Raw genomic sequence first — 19,763 nt, forward strand, 5'->3', positions numbered from 1 at the left:
TTATGGTCGACTTTTAAAGTCAATTTTTATGGTTGACATTTATAATATCGACTATTCTAAAATGATTTTTTGTCGATTTTGAGTGTAATTGACTAAGAGTTGACTTATATTGTCAATTTTATATTTATTTTTAATATCTAATAATAAAAATCTCCAGATGTGCGCCATATATATATATATTTACACATATATATTTATATATATATATATATATATAATACCAGGGTGATGTAAATAAAAAAATTTTATGATTACCAGGGCGCACTTGTCTCTTTATTTTTTGAAAATGTATGCAAAGGAGATAACAATTTGACAAACAGTGAAAGTGCAAAATAATTAAATCTTAAAGTAGATATAAAGCAATTAGGCTTCAATAGATATCGAAAATATTTATTCTTTCATAGACTCCTCCGTAACTTGACTCTGCTGCGTGGTTTCATTTTCATTTTTCTTCTTTTTACTTCCAGAGACAATGTCGTCTATTCTCAATAACAAGATAGCAGTCTCGACCGCAGTTTTATACGTTTGTAATTTTACGGACAGTGGTTCCCATATACCGCGTTCGTTCATGTCGACCAATTTTCCCGTTTCTCCATCAATGCCCCAAGTAGTTCCTTCTGTTGCATGTTTAGCGCGCAACGCCGTTAGAGTCCTGATAGTATTTGCGCCACAATTCTGTGCTAGCATTCTGGGAATGATCTCCAAGGCCTGTGCGATCGCCTTGTATGGCCATTGTTCTACACCTGCAAGTCCTGCTGCCTTTTCTGTTAAAAGCCGGGATACTGCCATTTCCACTGCTCCACCACCTATGGGGAAAAAAGGAAAACAAAACACGAAAGGAGTGGTGTAAATAATTTTGTGACGGAAGATAACACAACACTAATAAAATCTTACGCACCTGGTACAAGCTTTGGATCAATAAGAAGATTTCTGGCAACATGCAGCGCATCCTGCAAATTTCTTTCAGTCTCATTCAAGATATCTTTACTAGCACCTCTCAGAATGATAGTACAAGCTTTTGGATCTTTGCAGTCTGTTATAAAACAGAAATAATCATCACCAAGTTTCTTGATTTCGAAAAGACCAGCACCTGTTCCAACATCCTCGTCCTTGAGTTCTTCGGTACGATTGACAATAGTAGCACCACAAGCGCGGGCAATTCTGTTAATGTCACTCTTTCGTAGTCTGCGTATCGCAGATATGCCGGCTTTTACGAGGTAATGCTGAGCGAGATCCGATATGCCCTTCTCTGTTATCACGACATCTGGTTTTACTGAAATAACATCCTCGCACATCTTCTTCACATACTCCTCCTCTAATTCCAAAATCTTAGTGAAATCAACATCTTTCATTATCTCTATATTCGTTTGAGATTCGCCCTTTTTATATTCCAATGGACAATCAAGCAGTACTATTCTTGGATCTTTGATGTAACGTTTCATTTTTGGATGTGTCACATCCTTGTTGATCATTACACCCTTGAGGACAGTACTGTCCTCTATTGTACCACCGGGTATCTTCTCTACCTTAGCATAACGTTTGATGTCAATCTCTCTTCTACCGTTCTCCTCGAGCATCACGGTATGAACAGCATCCAATGCGATTTGACAGGCCAATTCAGACCAACGTCTGATAAATTTAGTACCTGTACAGGAGTTTATTACTTGGACCAGTTTATTTTTGTCGCTGCAATCTAAATCGATGCTGACTTGTTCATTGAGAATCTTGACCATATCTTCCAAAGCCTGACGATATGCTCTTATAATGACAGTAGGATGCATGTTCTGTTCCAAGAATGGTTCGGCAGTAGCCAAGATCTCGCCCGATAAAACAATCACCGAAGTAGTACCATCTCCTACCTCTTCATCCTGAGTCCTGGCAATTTCTATCATGGACTTTCCAGCAGGATGCTGCACAGTGATCTCACGCAAAATCGCATTTCCATCATTTGTCATTACGATTCCACCCATTGGATCCATCAACATCTTCAGCATGGCTTGAGGACCCAAACATGTTCTGATGACATCTGCAATTGCCTATATATGCAAAAACAAAAAAAATTGATTCAATGTAATACTTGAAAATCATGTTAATTCAATGATATTATTAGACTGAAGGAAATGTCCTCCCAGTATTTTATTATTTCAAAATAATATATTGTACACTTAAAAAATTAGTGATTATACCATTTGATAGAGCAAAGCTTCAGCTTTAAGAAAAAACAAGAGTTTTTTTTTTCCCTAATTGAGATACAATGATTTTTAATGGAATGTAAGTATTAAGACAACGCTTGTTATTTTTTAAAAACGACAAAATTAAGATATTGAATTTCGGTATTATAAACAAGCAATCGATGTAAACAGTTGACAAACTTTATTATAATTTCACAATTTAAAATTTAAAGCGAAACGTTTCAACTCTTACTGTAGTCCTCTTCAGTCTCAATAATATATACAAACATAATATAAATATAACAATTTAAAACAAATGCGTGTATGCGTGGATGCAGTGGGTTCTGCGGGGGGGGGGACTCCACTATTATTTTAAATTGAATTGTTTTTTAAAGCAGTAATTTGTATTTTTAAAGCAGTCTCTTTTTGTGTTTCTCTAAAGCAGTAATTTGTTATTTTTAAAGCAGTGACAGATATCTTAACCTCTAAAATCTCGAACTTTAACGCTTAATATCTCGGTTCACGAGGTCGATCGCCACAAATTTTTTCCGGATTCTTTCATTTTGAGTGAAAACGCGTCGAATGAGCCTAATTAGATCAAAATCGGAGATGAGGCCCGTATTCTATATAATTACCGAAAATATCATATGCTTTGTCTAATTTTTCAGTGTCTTTTTGGGCATTAATACTATTCTCCCGTTCTTTAATACAAAGCATTTATGAAATCAGCCTCTTGTTGTAATGAGATTCTACATCCATAATCTGAATGTTATTCCAATCAAAAGAATAATTATGTTGGTTGTAATGTTCAGATATTACAGAATTATAATAAAGTTATATAATATTATAATAAAGTTTGTCAACTGTTTACATCGATTGCTTGTTTATAACCGAAATTCAATATCTTAATTTTTAATGGAGTTATGAGCAATTAAAATCAAAATATTTCTTTACTTAACTCGTGAATAACTCAGAAACCATTAGAAATATTTTTTAAAAACAAATTTTTAGGAAAAACTTATGCTTTATGTTAGATAGTCGAAAATTTTCGCAAATTCTTTTTTGGTACATGACAAACCCACAAAGTGAATTAACAAGTACGTAAAGTATTTTTAAGTTAGCGATACAAAAATCAATGCGAATAAACGAACTTAATCTGATCTCTCTTTGGGAAGTCATACTAGTAACACGTGGGTGTATCTCGTGAAAATCGAGAAATACCTTACAAGAAATTGAAGGAGTGCGTTACATTGCTCTCTGACACACAGAATATTTTATACGCTCACCTTGCCCGCCTGGATATTCTTTTTCTGTACTTTTCTGCCGGTATCGCGCTTCGTGTTCTGGTCTGTAATAATTAAAATGTTCGACATGGTTAGAAAAACAATTGATCCACACGAGCTGTTAATACTGCTACATAGGAGAGGAGCAAACGAAAAATCGACTTAGGTTAGGCTGGAGTCACATTGAGCGGAAATCTACAGCGGAACAGAACAGCGAGACCAATCACAATCGCAGAAAGTATAGCAGCGGAATAATTGTAGAGTTCTATTGGTTTCACTGTTCCGTTCCGCTGTAATTTCCACTCCATGTGACTCCAGCCTTATGCCTAGTTCACACTGGATGCGATGGGCGATGAACGACGAGCGATATCCAATAAAAGCTTTGCTTTAGCTCACACGACGATGTAAAGAAGAGTTCTTATTGGTTATCGCTCGTCGCGCATCGCTCATCGCGCCTAGTGTGAACTAGGCATTATGCCTAGGCATCTGTGTGATGCGATGCACAGTCGGCAACACTTTCAAAAATATACAGTGGAAAGCACCCGAACCGAAACACGTCCGTCAGGCTGCAAAGAAAACACATGGTTGCTTTAAAAAAAAATGTATGCAAAATGGATAATGTTTTAAATACGCAACTATGTGTTTTCTTTACACCATTTGATTTATCTCATTATTCTGTTCAGCAAAAGTATTAAGGTACGATAATCAAAAAGTCAACAGTTTACGAGTTATTTAACATTTTGTGTCAATATGTACCAAAATAAAATGTAAAATATCTCGTAAACTATTGGTTTTTTGGTATCTCTACCTTAATACTTTTATATGCAAAATAATTAGAGGAATCACGTTATCTAAAAAAAATTACATAATTCCATTTAAAAAATTAAAGGTGACCTTCACGTAACCTTCAGAGGACTACCCAAGGTCAAATCGATGGCACCACCTTATGTCCCCCTTCGAGTCAAACAACTTTTGTCTGAAACATTTTTTCGATAAATTCCTTCTTTTTGAGATAATCGCGTGGAACGTTTAAAATGGAACACCCTGTATATATATAATTACATATATACATATTATATTGTAACAACCCGCCACCAGAGGTCCAAGGATGAGACTCGCGCTAGAGTTCCTATAAGTAACTCGCGCTAATTCTCGCATGTACTCGAGACATGTGAAATCCGTTTATATAGAACCTCGATCTAAGACTCCCCTAGGCGTTTGAGACAGGCTCCCACTACGATGCCTTACTGGCGAGTCCAATAGTGGGGGCCCCACGAAGACGCACAAAAACCGGCCCAGCCACAAGGGACTATAATATACATATAATTTACAAACCCCTCCCCCCCCCCCCCAATAAATATTGGTCTCTAAACTTGTGCTACCGGTTACGCCAGGCCGCCGATCGATGGCGCGCGCTACCATCGAGTGCTGCAAGTGGGTTGGAAATCGCACTGAACTTTAGTTATTAGTACATGTTCTGTCCTGGGAACTACGATCGGTGTCGAACCTAGTTCAAAGAAGTAATAAGAAGGATATTCTTCTTTTTCTTCTAGCTTAGTTGGCCAGGCAACCAAGATATAAGAAGGAGATCAAGCTCAAGCGGTCTTCTTCTTCTTCTTTTTTGGCCCCGCAGCCCCAACGGGCTGGCACTGAGCCACTGAGTCCTCGAAAATGTAAATAAAAACTGAATTCAGTATGCAAGGCACCGGTAGCCTCAAAACCGGGCAGAAATTCAAGGATGATGTAATGATGATCAAATATGGCGCGTCCCCCCAAACACTGATGGACGCCTGTGGCTACGGCGCCCGTACAACGTAGAGTACCTATAACCTTTTTCGAGGCTGCGGTCGAGTTGCCACTACGAATGCTTTGAAGCGTTTGATTGACCAATCAAAAGAAAGAGTTTTACAAATTGACCAATCAAGAAACGCTTCAAAGCATTCGTAGTGGCAACTCGACCGCAGCCCGAATCACGCCAAACGGGGGATTTTCCACACATGCGCAGTAGTGTGTAATAGTCATATCACGTGACTCTCAGTAGCGTGCGTATTCGGTCGAGCGTCTGGTATATTTTTAGATCCATCATTATGAATACTCTAAGAACAAACAAGATACAGAATAAATTTTTCTTTAAATTTTCTAAATTAAATTAAGTAATTTATATATGGTTGTGAGAAAAAATATATCAAATTATTCCACTATTAACGTGTCACGTAAATATTTGTTGCTGCAATAGAGAGACTATGAGAAATTACTCCGTCCATAACAAATAATATTATATTATGCAAATACAATTGTGCGCAATTCTATAACTAGCAATCATTTCTATTTAATTTTATTTAAAGAGATTAGAAAGATTGCAGAAAAAAGTACGACGAGTAATAAAAAAATTACATATATTTTATAAGTAAAAGAAAAGATCAAATATTTTTCATTGGATCCAATTGTAAGTTCGAGTCTGTCGTAGCAGTCACGTGATTCTCCGGAGTGACGGGGACGATCGAGTGGTGGGAAAAATTACTTTATCTGGGCATCACTGCTTTCGCGGTAGACGTTCGAGCTGCGTCGAACGGCGGCGCTTCCTCGACGATTGACGTGCACGTAGCGGTTAAATCGGCACGCGTGCAAATCCGCGGAACGCGACGCGGGAATTCCCGACGGCGATGGACTAGCAATAATCATTCGGTCGTGATCAAGCCCGCGACCATCATTCTCGACTGCGGTGTGATTCCCGGCCTTCCTGTGTGCTTCTGCGCTTGTAATGCAAAGTAAGAAAGCCATAAAAGTTTATTTTGCAAATTGTAGTGCATTAAGTTTTTGTAACGATAGTTTTTTTTTTGTCATCGATATAATTTTATTGATCAACTTTTGCCGCATAAACTTATATAGATATAAATTGTATGTATATCTCATACATCTCTGTATATTTATATATTTTAAAATCAGAAGTATGTTTAAACATGAAAATTTATATCTTACACTTATACATTTTTATATACTGTACTTTTTATTTACAATTTTTATATGTTAGTCATTTCTGATTTCGACACATCAAGGTATCATAATATTTCAATGACTGTTTTTTCAAAATTAAGTCTTTGTTGGTGAACCTTCAAGGCTGCAACATTTTATTCTGTCCGAAATTGCTATCTATAGTACCTTACACATAATATAAAATTTATTTTATATAATAATTCTTTGGTAACAAAAACTCCCATAAAATTAAAAATTAACTTGGAAAGAAAAAGGGGCACTAGGAGTTAATTAGGCGCAGATAACTTTGCGCAAACGCTGATATTTATCAAGCAAACTTATTTATTACAAAAATTATTCTTAGAATACTTATTTATTACAAATATATTTATTTTTAATATTTATTACAAATTTATTTATTATCCTTAGAATAATTTTTGTAATAAATAAGTTTGCTTAATAAATATCAGCGTTTACGTAAAGTTATCTGCGCCTAACTCCTAGTGCCCCTTTTTCTTTCCGAGTTAATAAAATTTATATTAGAAATTCTGAAATAATTTTTATAATAACGTTGTTATAAAATTCATTATATCGCAATGCGTGGTTGTACGTGTTGTAATCAAAATTAGTGAAAGTGCATCACATAGAAACGTGCAACTATAAAACTGTAAAAGATTAGCGAAACTAAGAAATATATCGTGTACGATTTTAAGGTACACATTATAAGAGTGACGTGTTTCTATGTTTTTTCTTTTCTTACAAAGCTTCTATACACGCGCTAGTTCTGGTAACCTTATTTGAAAAGATCTCTTCTTTAGATATTTATTTTTTCATTTAGAGACTCTTTTTAAAAAACGCGATGTCATTCGTGGTACATACTCATAAATATGCGTATGCGTACACAGTGAAAGAACACCTATACATATAGAATGTAAACTGGCACAGAAATCGATCGGTCCCCGATTATCAGACTCTAATGCCGGTTACGTGAATAATATCGTCATTTTATCGACGCTCGTTTAGTGGAGTCCACTTTAAGGTGATAACACGGTTTGTGTAAAACGAGGCATAGCCTGTTGATACTAAAAGAGTCCCTAGCACTTCGATTTTTTTTTCTTTTCTCTCATCTCAGATATAAAAAAAAAAAGAAACATCTTAAGACTATAATTTAGATAAAATTACATGTATGTATATACATATACGTGGTGTTTGATTTATTTACGTTTAAATCCAACAAATTTTATGATGTATTTAATTATCTTTTCAGAATTCTTTATTAGATATAATAATTTATATTTTTAACATCATTATATCATAATTTCTCCTTAATTTAGTAAATACTTTAATTATTTTTATATTTGATATTTGTTTTTCTCGCAAGAATTTCTAATAATCTCTTTAAAAATCGAATCGATTGTATAGATACTTAATATTCCTTTTTGCTTAATCACGTTCATATTGATTATAATGTAATTGTATATGCTTATTTTTTACATTTTATAAATAATGTAACAATTTACATTTTTTTAAATTTTGACCTTTATTATATTTTTAGCGATATGCTGCATCTTAATATATATGTAGGTATAACAAATTACTTAAAAAGTCTTTGTGTTTTTTATTTTAAAAAGCTGTATGTATACACACAATATATACAGGGTGGTTCCGGTCAGAAGTTTCTTTGAAACTTTATAGAAAAATTAATTCTAAACAAAACGTTTTTCCTATAAATATAGATCGGAAAATGTTTCCTTAAAAATTAAATGCCTAAAAATCTTCGAAATCACGATTAATTTATATTTAATCTCATTCAAATATAATTTAATTCTTTACAACGTTAATTTTTTAGTATTTTTGTCAATATATAAAGTTTATTTGTAAAAACGTATAAAATAATTTCAAATATTTTTTTAACACTAACTTCTCACGAGGAAGTTATTTTTCGCGATCCATTATGTTTATAAAAATCACATTTTATGCAGAATTAAATTTCCTATAAAATCTCAAAGTGTAGCCGAAACGTTTGGAGCCACTACTGTGTTCACAGTCTATTTTTTTATAGTTTCATAATACGCAAATTTTTTTAAAATAAACCAACGTTATAAAATTCCGTTTTAAATGTTTCAAGTGATGAGCTTCATAGCAGGATATTTTTGATGTGCTAATTATTAGACTTGGAATGAATGAATGAATGATTGCGTCTCAGTGCCCGAATGAAGGAAACAGACAACTCTTTTATTGGTACCATACGGCGTTTTTACCGTTATACATTACGCAACTTCTTCCTTGGACAGACGTGTGATATGCATGCAACTATTGCATCGTCATGCGTCGCACGAACGAATATGAAAAAGCGTTTCGAACAAAACTGAACGACTTCCGTACAAAGAAAAAAAAAAATTTGTAAATTCGTTACAGAAAATTCATCGATAAAGTTAAATAAAAAATTGTATCTTGCTTGTTTTTGTTCATATTTTGCGGATACAATTGTTGCACTTTGGATTGCTTCGAATTACCAGATTAACTAACAAAAAGTTATCGGTAAGGTCGCTGCCTTTATCTTCAACTCATTTGTTTTTTAGTTTTGTTATTTACGGTATTTGGCGTAATTGCGTGCAAATTATATCACATTTATGCTCTCCCAATAATATTCCTATAATAATGTTCATAATAAGCAGTTTGACGGTACTAATTTTAAATGAATTAAGATTTTGCAATTGGCGACCAGCACATGACTTGATATGCGGTTGAGTCATACATACTTGTTAAAACATACCACGTATTGCTGTGTCCGTAGATAGAAAACAATGATGAAGTATTGTTCTTGAAGCAACGTATGAAACATGCTTAATTTTTAATAAATTTGCATATAATAATTTTCTAATGCATATAATAAATTTTCTAATGCATAATTCTACAATTTTATTTTGGCTAATTTATAATGTAAAGATAATATTCATATAAAATCAAGGATAATTATTAATCACGACGTTATTATAATATTACGTCACTTTTTGTGTAGACTATATGCACAACTTATTGTTAAAACATTGCAAAAAACGTGCTTAATTTTTAATGTTGTTTGTATATTGCTATCACATTGTTTGATATAAAAGCAATATAACTGTTTGATGTAATAACTATGTGTGCGATTCACTTTTGAAAAACAATGCAAGAATAACAATAAAAACAATGTTTAATTTTTAATGAATTTCTTAATCAAATTAAATGTTGTAAGTTTATATTTATTACTTTAAAATTTAGTAAGAGAGATAATAGTCCTCAATTTATTTCCATTTATACAAATAAAAGTACACGCGTATGTAGATTACATACTTAAAATGATCACATCATGGATTACAATTATGAATTACGAGATGTGATCGCTTAATAGGCTCAATTGTTAGCTGAAAATGCAATTAAAACATTATTGAAGCGCAAAGTATATTTGAACCCCGATAATAAAATGGTTTTAACTTTACGAATATTAGCTCGCGTTACGCGATGTCATGTTCCTTATCCGCATTGCATCGTACGTAACATGCATTGTTGATTGTACGGCGTTATCGTTAATAAATGCAAAATACTTCATATAGTTGACAAAAAGCTGCATCAAGCTTCTACGTTTCTGGAGCGATTAAGATGCGATCTGTTATTATTTCTTTTTTTTGTGCGCTGTTATGCAACAACGATGATGAACATCTGGTAATTTTCTGCGCATCTGTAAACTGAGCAGACACAGCTAATGACACGTGTTGTTTTGCAATGAATGCAATATGCAAATTTTTCGCGCAATATTTTATGCACGACGTAGAACGTGCAAATTTGGAAGAATTCAGAAACACGAGAATCTCTATTTAAATCGTCTATGTGTAATATTTCATAAAAAGTTACTTATATTTCATGTTTATACTTGAGCATTTAATTAATATACTTGAGTTTCAAATTATTAATCCTTAGTCTTATCTCTATCAATGTTAAAAAATTTATTTCAGTTGTTATCTCAATACTTATTAAAGTAAATCTTGTGATATGCTATCATTCAATCTTTTTCTAAAATAATCTATATCTAAATTATATGTATGTATGTGAATAATAATTTAGATATATAAATTATCTTGCACATATTAATATTTTCTGTTACATATATAAATAAACACATAAATTATTTCGAATAATACTATTTTTATACTTGAATAAGTCTTTACACACACACATACATATATATAAAGATACATTGTGTGTAAAAATAAATTGCTTTGACACAAAATTATTCGGATAACACTTCATATATATTTTTTCAAGGGGCTAACCACTATCTGAAATATTGTCCCACAGAGATTATATGATTTCATTTAATTTTATATAATTTTATTTGATGACAAATAATTTTTCCTCACTATATATGCGGTCATTTGGTAAAATAAACGATTTTATCTAATATTACACAATTATTTCTTGTAATTATCGGATTATATATCGAAATTTTATATAAATTTTATGATTTCAGTGACTCCGTCCCACGATTACATTAAGTAATTACTCCCTCGTATTTTTTATTAAATAATTTTACCAAAAAAGCGCAAGATTTGGGTTCTGAAGAATTTTATATGGTGTATTTTAGAACACCTTAGAAATGAGAGTCGACACTGTTCGATTTGCGTGGTCAAGTAGATATGTACATACGTACATTTATTGTTACACCACCCACTCACATCGCCCTGATGACGTTTCGCTCAGTTCCGCTCGTCGATAATCATGGCGCCAACAGTACGCCAGTTTCTATATCCGCTATATGTACATGATATCCTTATATGGTAGATCGTAGACATTATTTGGAACGCAACAATGGCTGCAGCGTTCAGCAAAAAAGCAACTTTGCCATTGTCGTCAGATTTTAATTTGTAACAACAAAAATAATAAACAAAATAAGTAAACAATAAGATCTTGTTATTCAAGGAAAATAGATTGTTAAACACAACTTTTATACGCATACAGTTTAGATATAAAATATAAATATTAACACATCTATAGAGATATAACACATTCTTCTATAAGATAAGAACCATGCACTCATTAAAAAATCTTACGACATAGTTAAGCAAAGCTATATACTTTTTCTGCTGAATGCAGCTAATTTTTCGGGATGAGATTATAATAGCGGGGGTGCAAGGAGAACATGGAGCGGTGAGTCAGCGGCAAGTTATTGGTAACCGGCTTTCCTCTCTCTTTCCCTCTCTCTTCATCGCTGCCCCATTCGTGAGCTCTTTCCGTCCCGTTTCTTTTTTGTTCTCTCGCACCGTATAATCCCGTTGTGGTTATTACCCCTCGCTCTCCGTCTCGTGTTTCTCAACGCTCTGACACTTTCGAACGAATCGGCGCGGCGCCGGCCGACGACGCGACTCCAAGTAACTCTTCATTGCGCGCACAGTTCTCTCGGTCGCGCAGGTGCGTCGCCGATTTTGTCCTCGTGTTCACCGTCACGACGCTTCCCGATTAGGAGAGCAGAATCAGGAATCTCTTCCCCTTAAGAGACTTGTACGTAATAGTCCCTCTTACACTGTAAGTATGGCGTATCCTTTTCTTTTATCTTCCACTTTAATTTTTCTCGCTTCAAGTTTCATTGTTTGCGTTTCTTACATAATCCTTCTTAACTCTTCAGAGCTGACTGCTAAGTCTATTGGACTATTGATCTACTTTACTTACTCAATTGTAAAATTCTTTGTTAAAAATGTCGAACGATTCAATTTTCTTTATTACATCTGAAAATTTGAATTATCCTTAAAATATACTTAATATTTGTGTGCTTTTTATATCATTTTGATTCTTTGATATTAATTAGTACCTTTTAATTGATTATTTAATTTATTAAATAAGTCTTGTAAATTGTTAGCATCAGTAATTGTGTTTTACAGATTTTAGTGTCAGGTCCGAAGGATGAACTCTTTGGGGCTGCTATAATTACGTCTGTTTTTCTTGTTTCTTCGTCGCTTTCAATTTGCACACCAGTGCGCAGCTTATTTTACTGTGTTGCCGAGGCAGTAATTAACGGTTCGGTAAACTTTACTGGAGAGACAGATATATCTGACGTAATGGCACGAACTGCACACGTTGTTCTGTTTTTCATCAGATTTCTATTTATTTTCTCGACTTGGTCTACTATCAATCGAGTATAATTAATATAATTTATCAAAATAGTTTGGTTTTGTATGAAATATATCATTTTAATGATATTTCATATATATGATCACGGATTCGAGATCTGTATCAACAGGGAGGCTGTAGGATAAGCAGGTAACAACTTTGATGTGTGTGATTTATGTTCTTTATTAACTTACGAGACGCCTAAGTACCGTTTCTGAAACCGGCTCCGACTCGCCGGTCAAGATATCGGTCGTCTTCGGTTTCATTCATCAACATTCGCGGCTTATCTCGGTTCACATCAGTTCATTTACCACACTTGTATTCAGCAGAAAAAAAACTTATTGATTTTATTGATTCTCAAATAAATCGTCATCAGTTTTACTTTCATTTTCGGAATCGAATGTCGTCTCGCAAAATCATGCGTTTTATGATCGACAATGATCTAGTTTTTTCTCAGTGTTGTGTCCCAAGACGATCGGTTCGATTGCTATAGCCGCTTGGAAAGTGTAAGGGATCGCGAATCGATCGATCGCTTGCTCGCCCGTTGCAAGGTCGTGTGAAACTTTCGCGAAATAATTATCCGAACCGGTCGAAAGAACGCTCGCATGACGCTCTTCACACAAGGATGATTTTCTGTGAATCATCCTTGGGGCAATGAGCTGCACATTGCTATTTAACGTGCGAGGAAAAAGCGAAATGCGAAATGAGATCTTTCAAGTCGGGTCTTACCTCGACGTTTATTTTATGCTATTCTTACCTTCACCTAGATGTTTCCCGGATTCAACTTATCTTCCAGTTAATGACTACAAATCGCGTTTATTTTCCAACGTGGAGGGAAGTGCGATCGCGAATTATCGCGTTTTGAGCAAAAAAACGTCCGTTAGATAAATTTCGTATTATTTATCCAGTGGGAGCGGCCTATAACTATACGCAAACCTATAACTGCACTTTGCGGATCACTCATCGGACGTTACACACATTCTCTTTGTTGCCCGGTGCAATGTGCAGTCGTGCTTGAACGCGACACGCCGCGTATGATTCAGAGCGCATCGCGCTTTTGCCAGCGGACACGATTCTCCTCATGTGTTGCTCGTATATTCGCGTTGTCGCTTCGTTAATAATAAAAAATAAAACCATATAGATATCATGTATATTTTGATAACTAATGAGTTGAAAATAAAAACCGAGTATCACTTGTAATAGTACTCTGTGCTCCAAGCAGAGCAACAAGTCACAATAACGTCAAAATGATGTTAAAATGAATCGTGACTAATTGAAAAGTGATGACTTTAGTCACTTTAACGTTATTTTAATGTCATGATGACTTGTCTTTTGTTTGGATGATAAAATGTTTCTACGTGTATGGTTTTTTCCATACTGATTGTGAGACAAAGTTACTTAAAAAATTATATTTGTGAGAAATATATTTATTTTACTGAAATAAATATTCATTTAAATGAAATATATTTCACAGAAATGTTCGTCATCACAATCAAATTTTTTCATAGCCATGATACATACCGATGAAAATGCAATATTTCAACATTCTTCTCAAGTGAACCTCGTTTTTTTTCATCTTTTTGGCGATTAATCTCGTTTTTGCTTTGAATTTATTTTGCTATTTAAACTCGACCTAAATTAAATTCAATAAAAATTATACATTCTACTTATATTTATATCGCAGAGATAAATCTGTCGACGATTTAAAAATTCTCAATGTCATATTTCTCACCAGATCTTGAACCGAAATGCTTCGAAAATATAAAAATTCGATAATGAAAAAATTTCATCGCGTAATTATTTTAAAATAAATAAAATTTGTGTGACGAAAAAATGTTTTATTTTCTGTAATATTTCAGATCATTGACACGCATTCGAAAAGGAAAACAAAATGTCCGAGTACTGCGAATATATGTGGTGCGATGCCTCCCGAGGTCGTAACAGCTTGGTCCGTAGCATTTATGAAGAGGGAGGCAGATTCGATAAACGTGATAAGAAACTAGCTATTAAGACTGTCAGGTCTATACTTCGGCAAATGCCGAATGTAGGTAAGAATTGCATCAAGTAAAATAAAAATTAATTTATCACATCTGTGTATCGTAAAGACAGTTAGACATGAAATTTTAATATTTAAACAAAAATCTGTCGTTGTTTGGTATTACATCTTCAGTTCGTGAAAAAAATTTTACTTTACAACTACATAAGGACTGTATATGCTTATTATTGTGTACTTAAAATAAAATAGATAATATTTAAAGTTTGACGAACATATGAGGAAAAAAATGTTAATGTTTAAAATACAGTAAAGAACAGAATTTTCTATTTTCTAATTAACAGGAGATATCAACAGCTATTTTTTACAATCAAAAATAGTCATCGATGATTAAGGACAAATATTAGTATGTAATTCAGCCCATGTTGCGTATACACTTCCGGGGAATATTCTCATTCGAATTGCTTCCGGTCGCGCAAGGCATTTCACGAGTAGCATCGCAATGATCGGTCCCCGTTTGTTATTTTCAGACCTGGAACATTGCACGGATGAGTATATCACGCGTTTCCTGCTAGCCCGGAAGTATCGCACCGAGCAGGCAGCGGCTTTGATAGCCGCTTATCAAGCGCAGATAATGCATCGCCAGGATATCTTCGGCAATCTCACCGCCCGAGACCCGGCATTGCAGCGTGCGCTTCGCGCAGGTATACCGGGTGTCCTACCTGCGCGTGACAGGTACGAATAACGATTTCCTAAGAAATACACAAAGGTTAATAAAAAATTTCAATGATTTCATCTTGATTCTTAACGTCAATAAACAGTCAAATTTAAACAAAAATCATTTTTATTTTTATAATGTCAAAATGGAGTCATTTCGACTTTCTCTTAACTTAATGTGTTCTTTAGACTCTTACAGCCAGTTGTTTTCTGATGAACGCACTGCTAATTTATGCTTATCCTTTCCGCCGCTATCGGCACGCGCTGTGTACGAAAAATGTACGGAAAATGCACGACAAAGCTTCGTCCTGCGCATAAATATTAACACGGTATATTTTTTTTTTACACAAGAATACAAACGTACTCGTGATCGATTAATATTTAAATGCGTCTGATAATTTAAGCTTTAAAAGAGAAAGGATCCTTTTCTTAATTTTATTTTAATAATGTAGGTAAAACAGAAATTTATTTGTAATACTTATTAGTTAATTATCTTATAATTAGAATTATTTCATTAGTTTTTGTTTTATCGATCAATATAGGAAAGGCAGATGCGTTCTGATTATTTTGGCGTCGCAATGGGATCCTGTAGCCGTGCCCGCATTATCCGTTCAACGAGCGGTATTCTTAGTTCTGGAAACACTTATTCAAGATCCTCGAAATCAGGTATAACACATTCATTCACAGTGGCTGCTTTTGTTAAATTTTTAATCAATTTTTTTAATAGCTTTGAATTCTGTCAATGGCAGCTAATGCTGTTTCATTCAACTAAATCTAGACAACCAATCTAGACTCGTCGTCCGATTTTCTATGTTGGCATTATATTATACGTCACCTGAACGCTTAACGATGACCTACGGCTCCTTTTTTTCAGCAATCCGGTTTCGTCGCCGTGGTAGATTGGAGCGGATTCTCGTTACGGCAGGGTGGTGCGTTAGGGGCAGCGGCTCTGCGAAACCTAATAGCTGCTCTACGTGGACGATTTCCCGCTCGATTCAAAGCGATACACTTCCTCTCGGCGCCGCTCTACGTCCAAGCAACTCTGGCTCTGGTGAAGCCATTTTTGGACGAGAAGACACGGAATAAGGTAAGGCATGCATAAGCGATGCACGAAAAAATCTTCTAAAGTCGATATTCATAGTCTCCTTCCGTTCTCTTATTTCAAAACCACTTCAAGTAATGTCTTAAATTGCTAATACGGTTCTTTGATTGGTTTATGACGTTTAAAACTGTACTTACTTGAAACAGTCTTAAATATAAGACTCAACTATGAATATAAACCTAAGTAAAATATACTAATTGACGCAATCGACTCGATTGGGAACAAGTATTTACATAATTATAATCGTGCTTCAAAAGTTCAATGTATGCAACGAGAGATAATTATAACTGTACAATTTTATTTGACATTTAACGTTAAAAATTTATTATTACATCTGCATGCAAGTAGATCAACCAGGCTTGGTAATTGATTTCTGATTATTTGCTATCCAGTTTTTACCGTAGTCAGATATTGTAAAAACGACGCATAAATCGATTTCCGTTGCTTGCCTGCGACGTAATCTGCAAGAAAAACATAGAGTAAGCTGGATGTCTCGGTAAATAGGTACCTTCGGGAATATGCATAAGCGGCTACAAATTATTATTTAGACTCATTATAGATAACCGCCCCTCGAACGCAAAAAGATGTTATCGTTTCTCTCCTCGCAGATTTATCTGCACGGCAACAATCTCAGCACGCTTCACGAACACCTGCCGACGGACATCCTGCCGGCGGAGCTCGGTGGAACGGGGCCAGCCTTCAACCCGGGATTGTGGGCCGAGCCGGTCATCCACTCGGCCATGAAAGAAGCCGAGCTCGCCGCTGCCGCCGCTAAAAAGGGAAAAGACCATCATGTCGACGCGCAAAAACCGGCCAACCTTCGAGACGGATCGGAAACCGCAAACGGAAACCATCAGAAGAACGATGACTTGGCCGTTCCGATGAACGCGGATAAAACATTTCTGAACAACTCCGACAATTCTATAAAACTCTCTTCTGGGAGAACGACACATACGGATGTAGAGCTAAATGTAATAAATAAGGAATCGAACAAACAGAAAGAGACAACGGGATCAGCAAGAAATAACGAAAATAAAGTTAAGGAACAATTACACGAACGAATCAGTAACGGAAACGTAAACGAGACACAGCAGTCTGAAGATAGAACAGATCAGCCCATTGATTTGGCGTTTTTTGACACGGATATCAACTTGAACGAGTTTGAGATGATTTCCAGCAGATCGTGCAACGACAGCAAGGACAACTCGTTGGACAATAGATTAGAAGAAAGAGCTCTCATCACCATCAGCAACAGCGAAACACCGTCAGAGAAAACGAATCTTATAACGTAATGTCGATCTCCACAGATCTAAGTATTTGTAATACTTACTGAAATAGAAATCTGTCTTTTCCTACTAAACGAGTCTTTTTATAAGTGACGTGAATCTTGAAATAACGGCTCGAACAGTCTCCAGATATCATAATTTTATAATCGCAACAAATTCTCTTGTAGACTATTTTTTAGATATAATTTGGCTCGGTGCTTTTCTGGTTGTGGATTTCCGCATTCTTGATAGGTATAAAACCAGATTTTTTTATATTAATTTTTTAAAATATCATTAAAAGTGAGTATTACAAGCGTACTGAAAAGGTCTTGAACGTTTTTAACGATTTTTATCCTTGAACTGTACTTATAAAACATGCAAAAATATTAAATTTTAAAGTTTACAAAAATATACCTACGACAAATTTTATAGTGTGATGATCCTATTAGGCATATTTAACTTAACTATGAGACAATTACTGAAACTGTGGTACCTGTTTTACAAATTATATATACGCAGTTCTTCCTAAAATAATCTAACTAATATTAATATTAAAGAGACTGTAATAGAAAAATAAAAGCTGTTCATGCTATGTATCTCATGATCATTTTTATAACATATTTAACAGGAATCAGGTATGTTTTGGAACTTATAATGATTGGTAAAATATCTTTTTAATTATAATTATGAGAGAGAGAACTGAAGAATGATTGATAAGCATGAGAGATTTCGTGTGTGAAATATATATAAATGTCATATATTACAAATAGTACAGTCTTATTAAGATCATACATTTTTGCTAGTAGTAAAATAAATATTTTCAATACACAATCTGTATTTTTTTAAAATATAACGTACATATATATATATATATAGACACTTTAAATAGCATCTAGGAAGTATTTTTTTCAGCTTACAACATCAAATGCTGTATGTTAAACATGCACTGAAACTTGTTCTTCGAGTGACTATCTCATTGATTTTTTCTATCGATTTTTTTGCTTATCTGCATTTCATACATATGTAATAAATCATTTATTACGAAGATAAATCAGAAAATTTGAAATTTGTAGAACTCTTAAAATGTAATTTATTATGCACTGCATCTAAATGTACAATAATTTTGACGCAATGTGATATAATCCTATATATTTAAGTTATTATATTTTAAACGCGACAATTTATAATCCGTACTTCTTTCCTTTATATATATATTGATTACTGTAAAAATACTTAATAATAATTTATAAAATTATCTTACGTTATGAAAATATTCATATTAATAAAATAGTTAGTTATTTACAGCACATGTTAGTAATTCTGAAAAAAATGGATATGAGGAAGATCTAATTGTGATAAAATAATATAATAAAAATTTATTTCGGTAGATAAAATATATATATGTATAAATTTTCAACATCAATACATGTCTTAAATAATATAGAATGTCTTATCACATGTTACCACCAAAAACACCCTGCTATCATTTGATTTTACATACATCACGTATGAAAATAGAAAATTCTATCTATAGAAGTCCTGAGGTATATAAATACTGTAATTCAACATAAAATCGAAAATATTTGTACAGAGCTAGCTTCTTCGTTATACAAACATTTAATGTCTCGTTTCAAAATTAAGTTTTCCACTCTTCTTATGTAAGAGCGTACATATGCACGTGGCGATATTTTTATTTTATGTTGAATTAATGTCATTAATATATAATTGGCTGTATTAATATCGCAACAACAATCGTTATATTATTTTAAGGAGTCCCAATAAGTAATTGATCAGAAGATGCATTCTCATATGCATTTTCTTATTTAGATGCCATATAATATAATACAAATGTTTCCTTGGAATTTCGTAAATGCAAAGTTACAACATAATCGTATTAGGTGCTTGAATTAATTTTTGCTGTTGACCAGGAGAGGTCAGTATTTGTACTGTTTTAGCATGGCCGAAAGTGACTGCTTATGTATATGAAAGTCAATAAACTTTAATCGGTATACAACATTTGATCGGATGCAAACAACACAATTTTTTATCGTATTAAAAATGTTGGGTTTCGTACCAAAAAAGAGCATTTGCGAGAAACATCACTTTTCTGTGTTT

The 19,763-nt window shown here is 34.0% G+C and overlaps 2 protein-coding genes across 2 annotated transcripts; one reads left to right on the top strand and one right to left on the bottom strand.

Annotated features, from left to right (window-relative positions):
* Positions 1–259: 259 nt before the first annotated feature.
* Positions 260–3,685, bottom strand: LOC108781489 (T-complex protein 1 subunit gamma). Its single transcript, XM_018549461.1, has 3 exons — positions 3,458–3,685; positions 899–2,036; positions 260–806 (listed from the first exon to the last, which is right to left on the bottom strand). Exons 1-3 carry the CDS (start codon positions 3,542–3,544, stop codon positions 391–393), a joined length of 1,641 nt encoding a protein of 546 aa, XP_018404963.1. The 5' UTR covers positions 3,545–3,685; the 3' UTR covers positions 260–390.
* Positions 3,686–6,019: 2,334 nt separating this feature from the next.
* Positions 6,020–17,860, top strand: LOC108781474 (clavesin-2). The gene is made up of 6 exons (XM_018549437.1): positions 6,020–6,222; positions 14,431–14,619; positions 15,095–15,299; positions 15,824–15,947; positions 16,156–16,368; positions 16,992–17,860. The coding sequence occupies exons 2-6, from the start codon at positions 14,463–14,465 to the stop codon at positions 17,673–17,675; spliced, it is 1,383 nt and encodes a 460-aa protein (XP_018404939.1). The 5' UTR covers positions 6,020–6,222; positions 14,431–14,462; the 3' UTR covers positions 17,676–17,860.
* The last annotated feature ends 1,903 nt before the right edge of the window (positions 17,861–19,763 follow it).

The sequence above is a fragment of the Cyphomyrmex costatus genome, unplaced genomic scaffold, assembly GCF_001594065.2.
Source record: "Cyphomyrmex costatus isolate MS0001 unplaced genomic scaffold, Ccosl1.0 scaffold123, whole genome shotgun sequence".
NCBI classification, from domain to species: Eukaryota; Metazoa; Arthropoda; class Insecta; order Hymenoptera; family Formicidae; genus Cyphomyrmex; species Cyphomyrmex costatus.

Excerpts from the sequence above, each read along its gene's own strand:
- LOC108781489 (XM_018549461.1), bottom strand. The coding sequence starts at position 3,544 with ATGTCGAACATTTTAATTATTACAGACCAGAACACGAAGCGCGATACC. Across the intron at positions 2,037-3,457 it reads AGAATATCCAGGCGGGCAAG|GCAATTGCAGATGTCATCAG; the intron begins GTGAGCGTATAA and ends TTGCATATATAG. Across the intron at positions 807-898 it reads TGATCCAAAGCTTGTACCAG|GTGGTGGAGCAGTGGAAATG; the intron begins GTGCGTAAGATT and ends TTTTCCCCATAG.
- LOC108781474 (XM_018549437.1), top strand. The coding sequence starts at position 14,463 with ATGTCCGAGTACTGCGAATATATGTGGTGCGATGCCTCCCGAGGTCGT. Across the intron at positions 14,620-15,094 it reads TCGGCAAATGCCGAATGTAG|ACCTGGAACATTGCACGGAT; the intron begins GTAAGAATTGCA and ends TGTTATTTTCAG. Across the intron at positions 15,300-15,823 it reads GTCCTACCTGCGCGTGACAG|GAAAGGCAGATGCGTTCTGA; the intron begins GTACGAATAACG and ends CGATCAATATAG.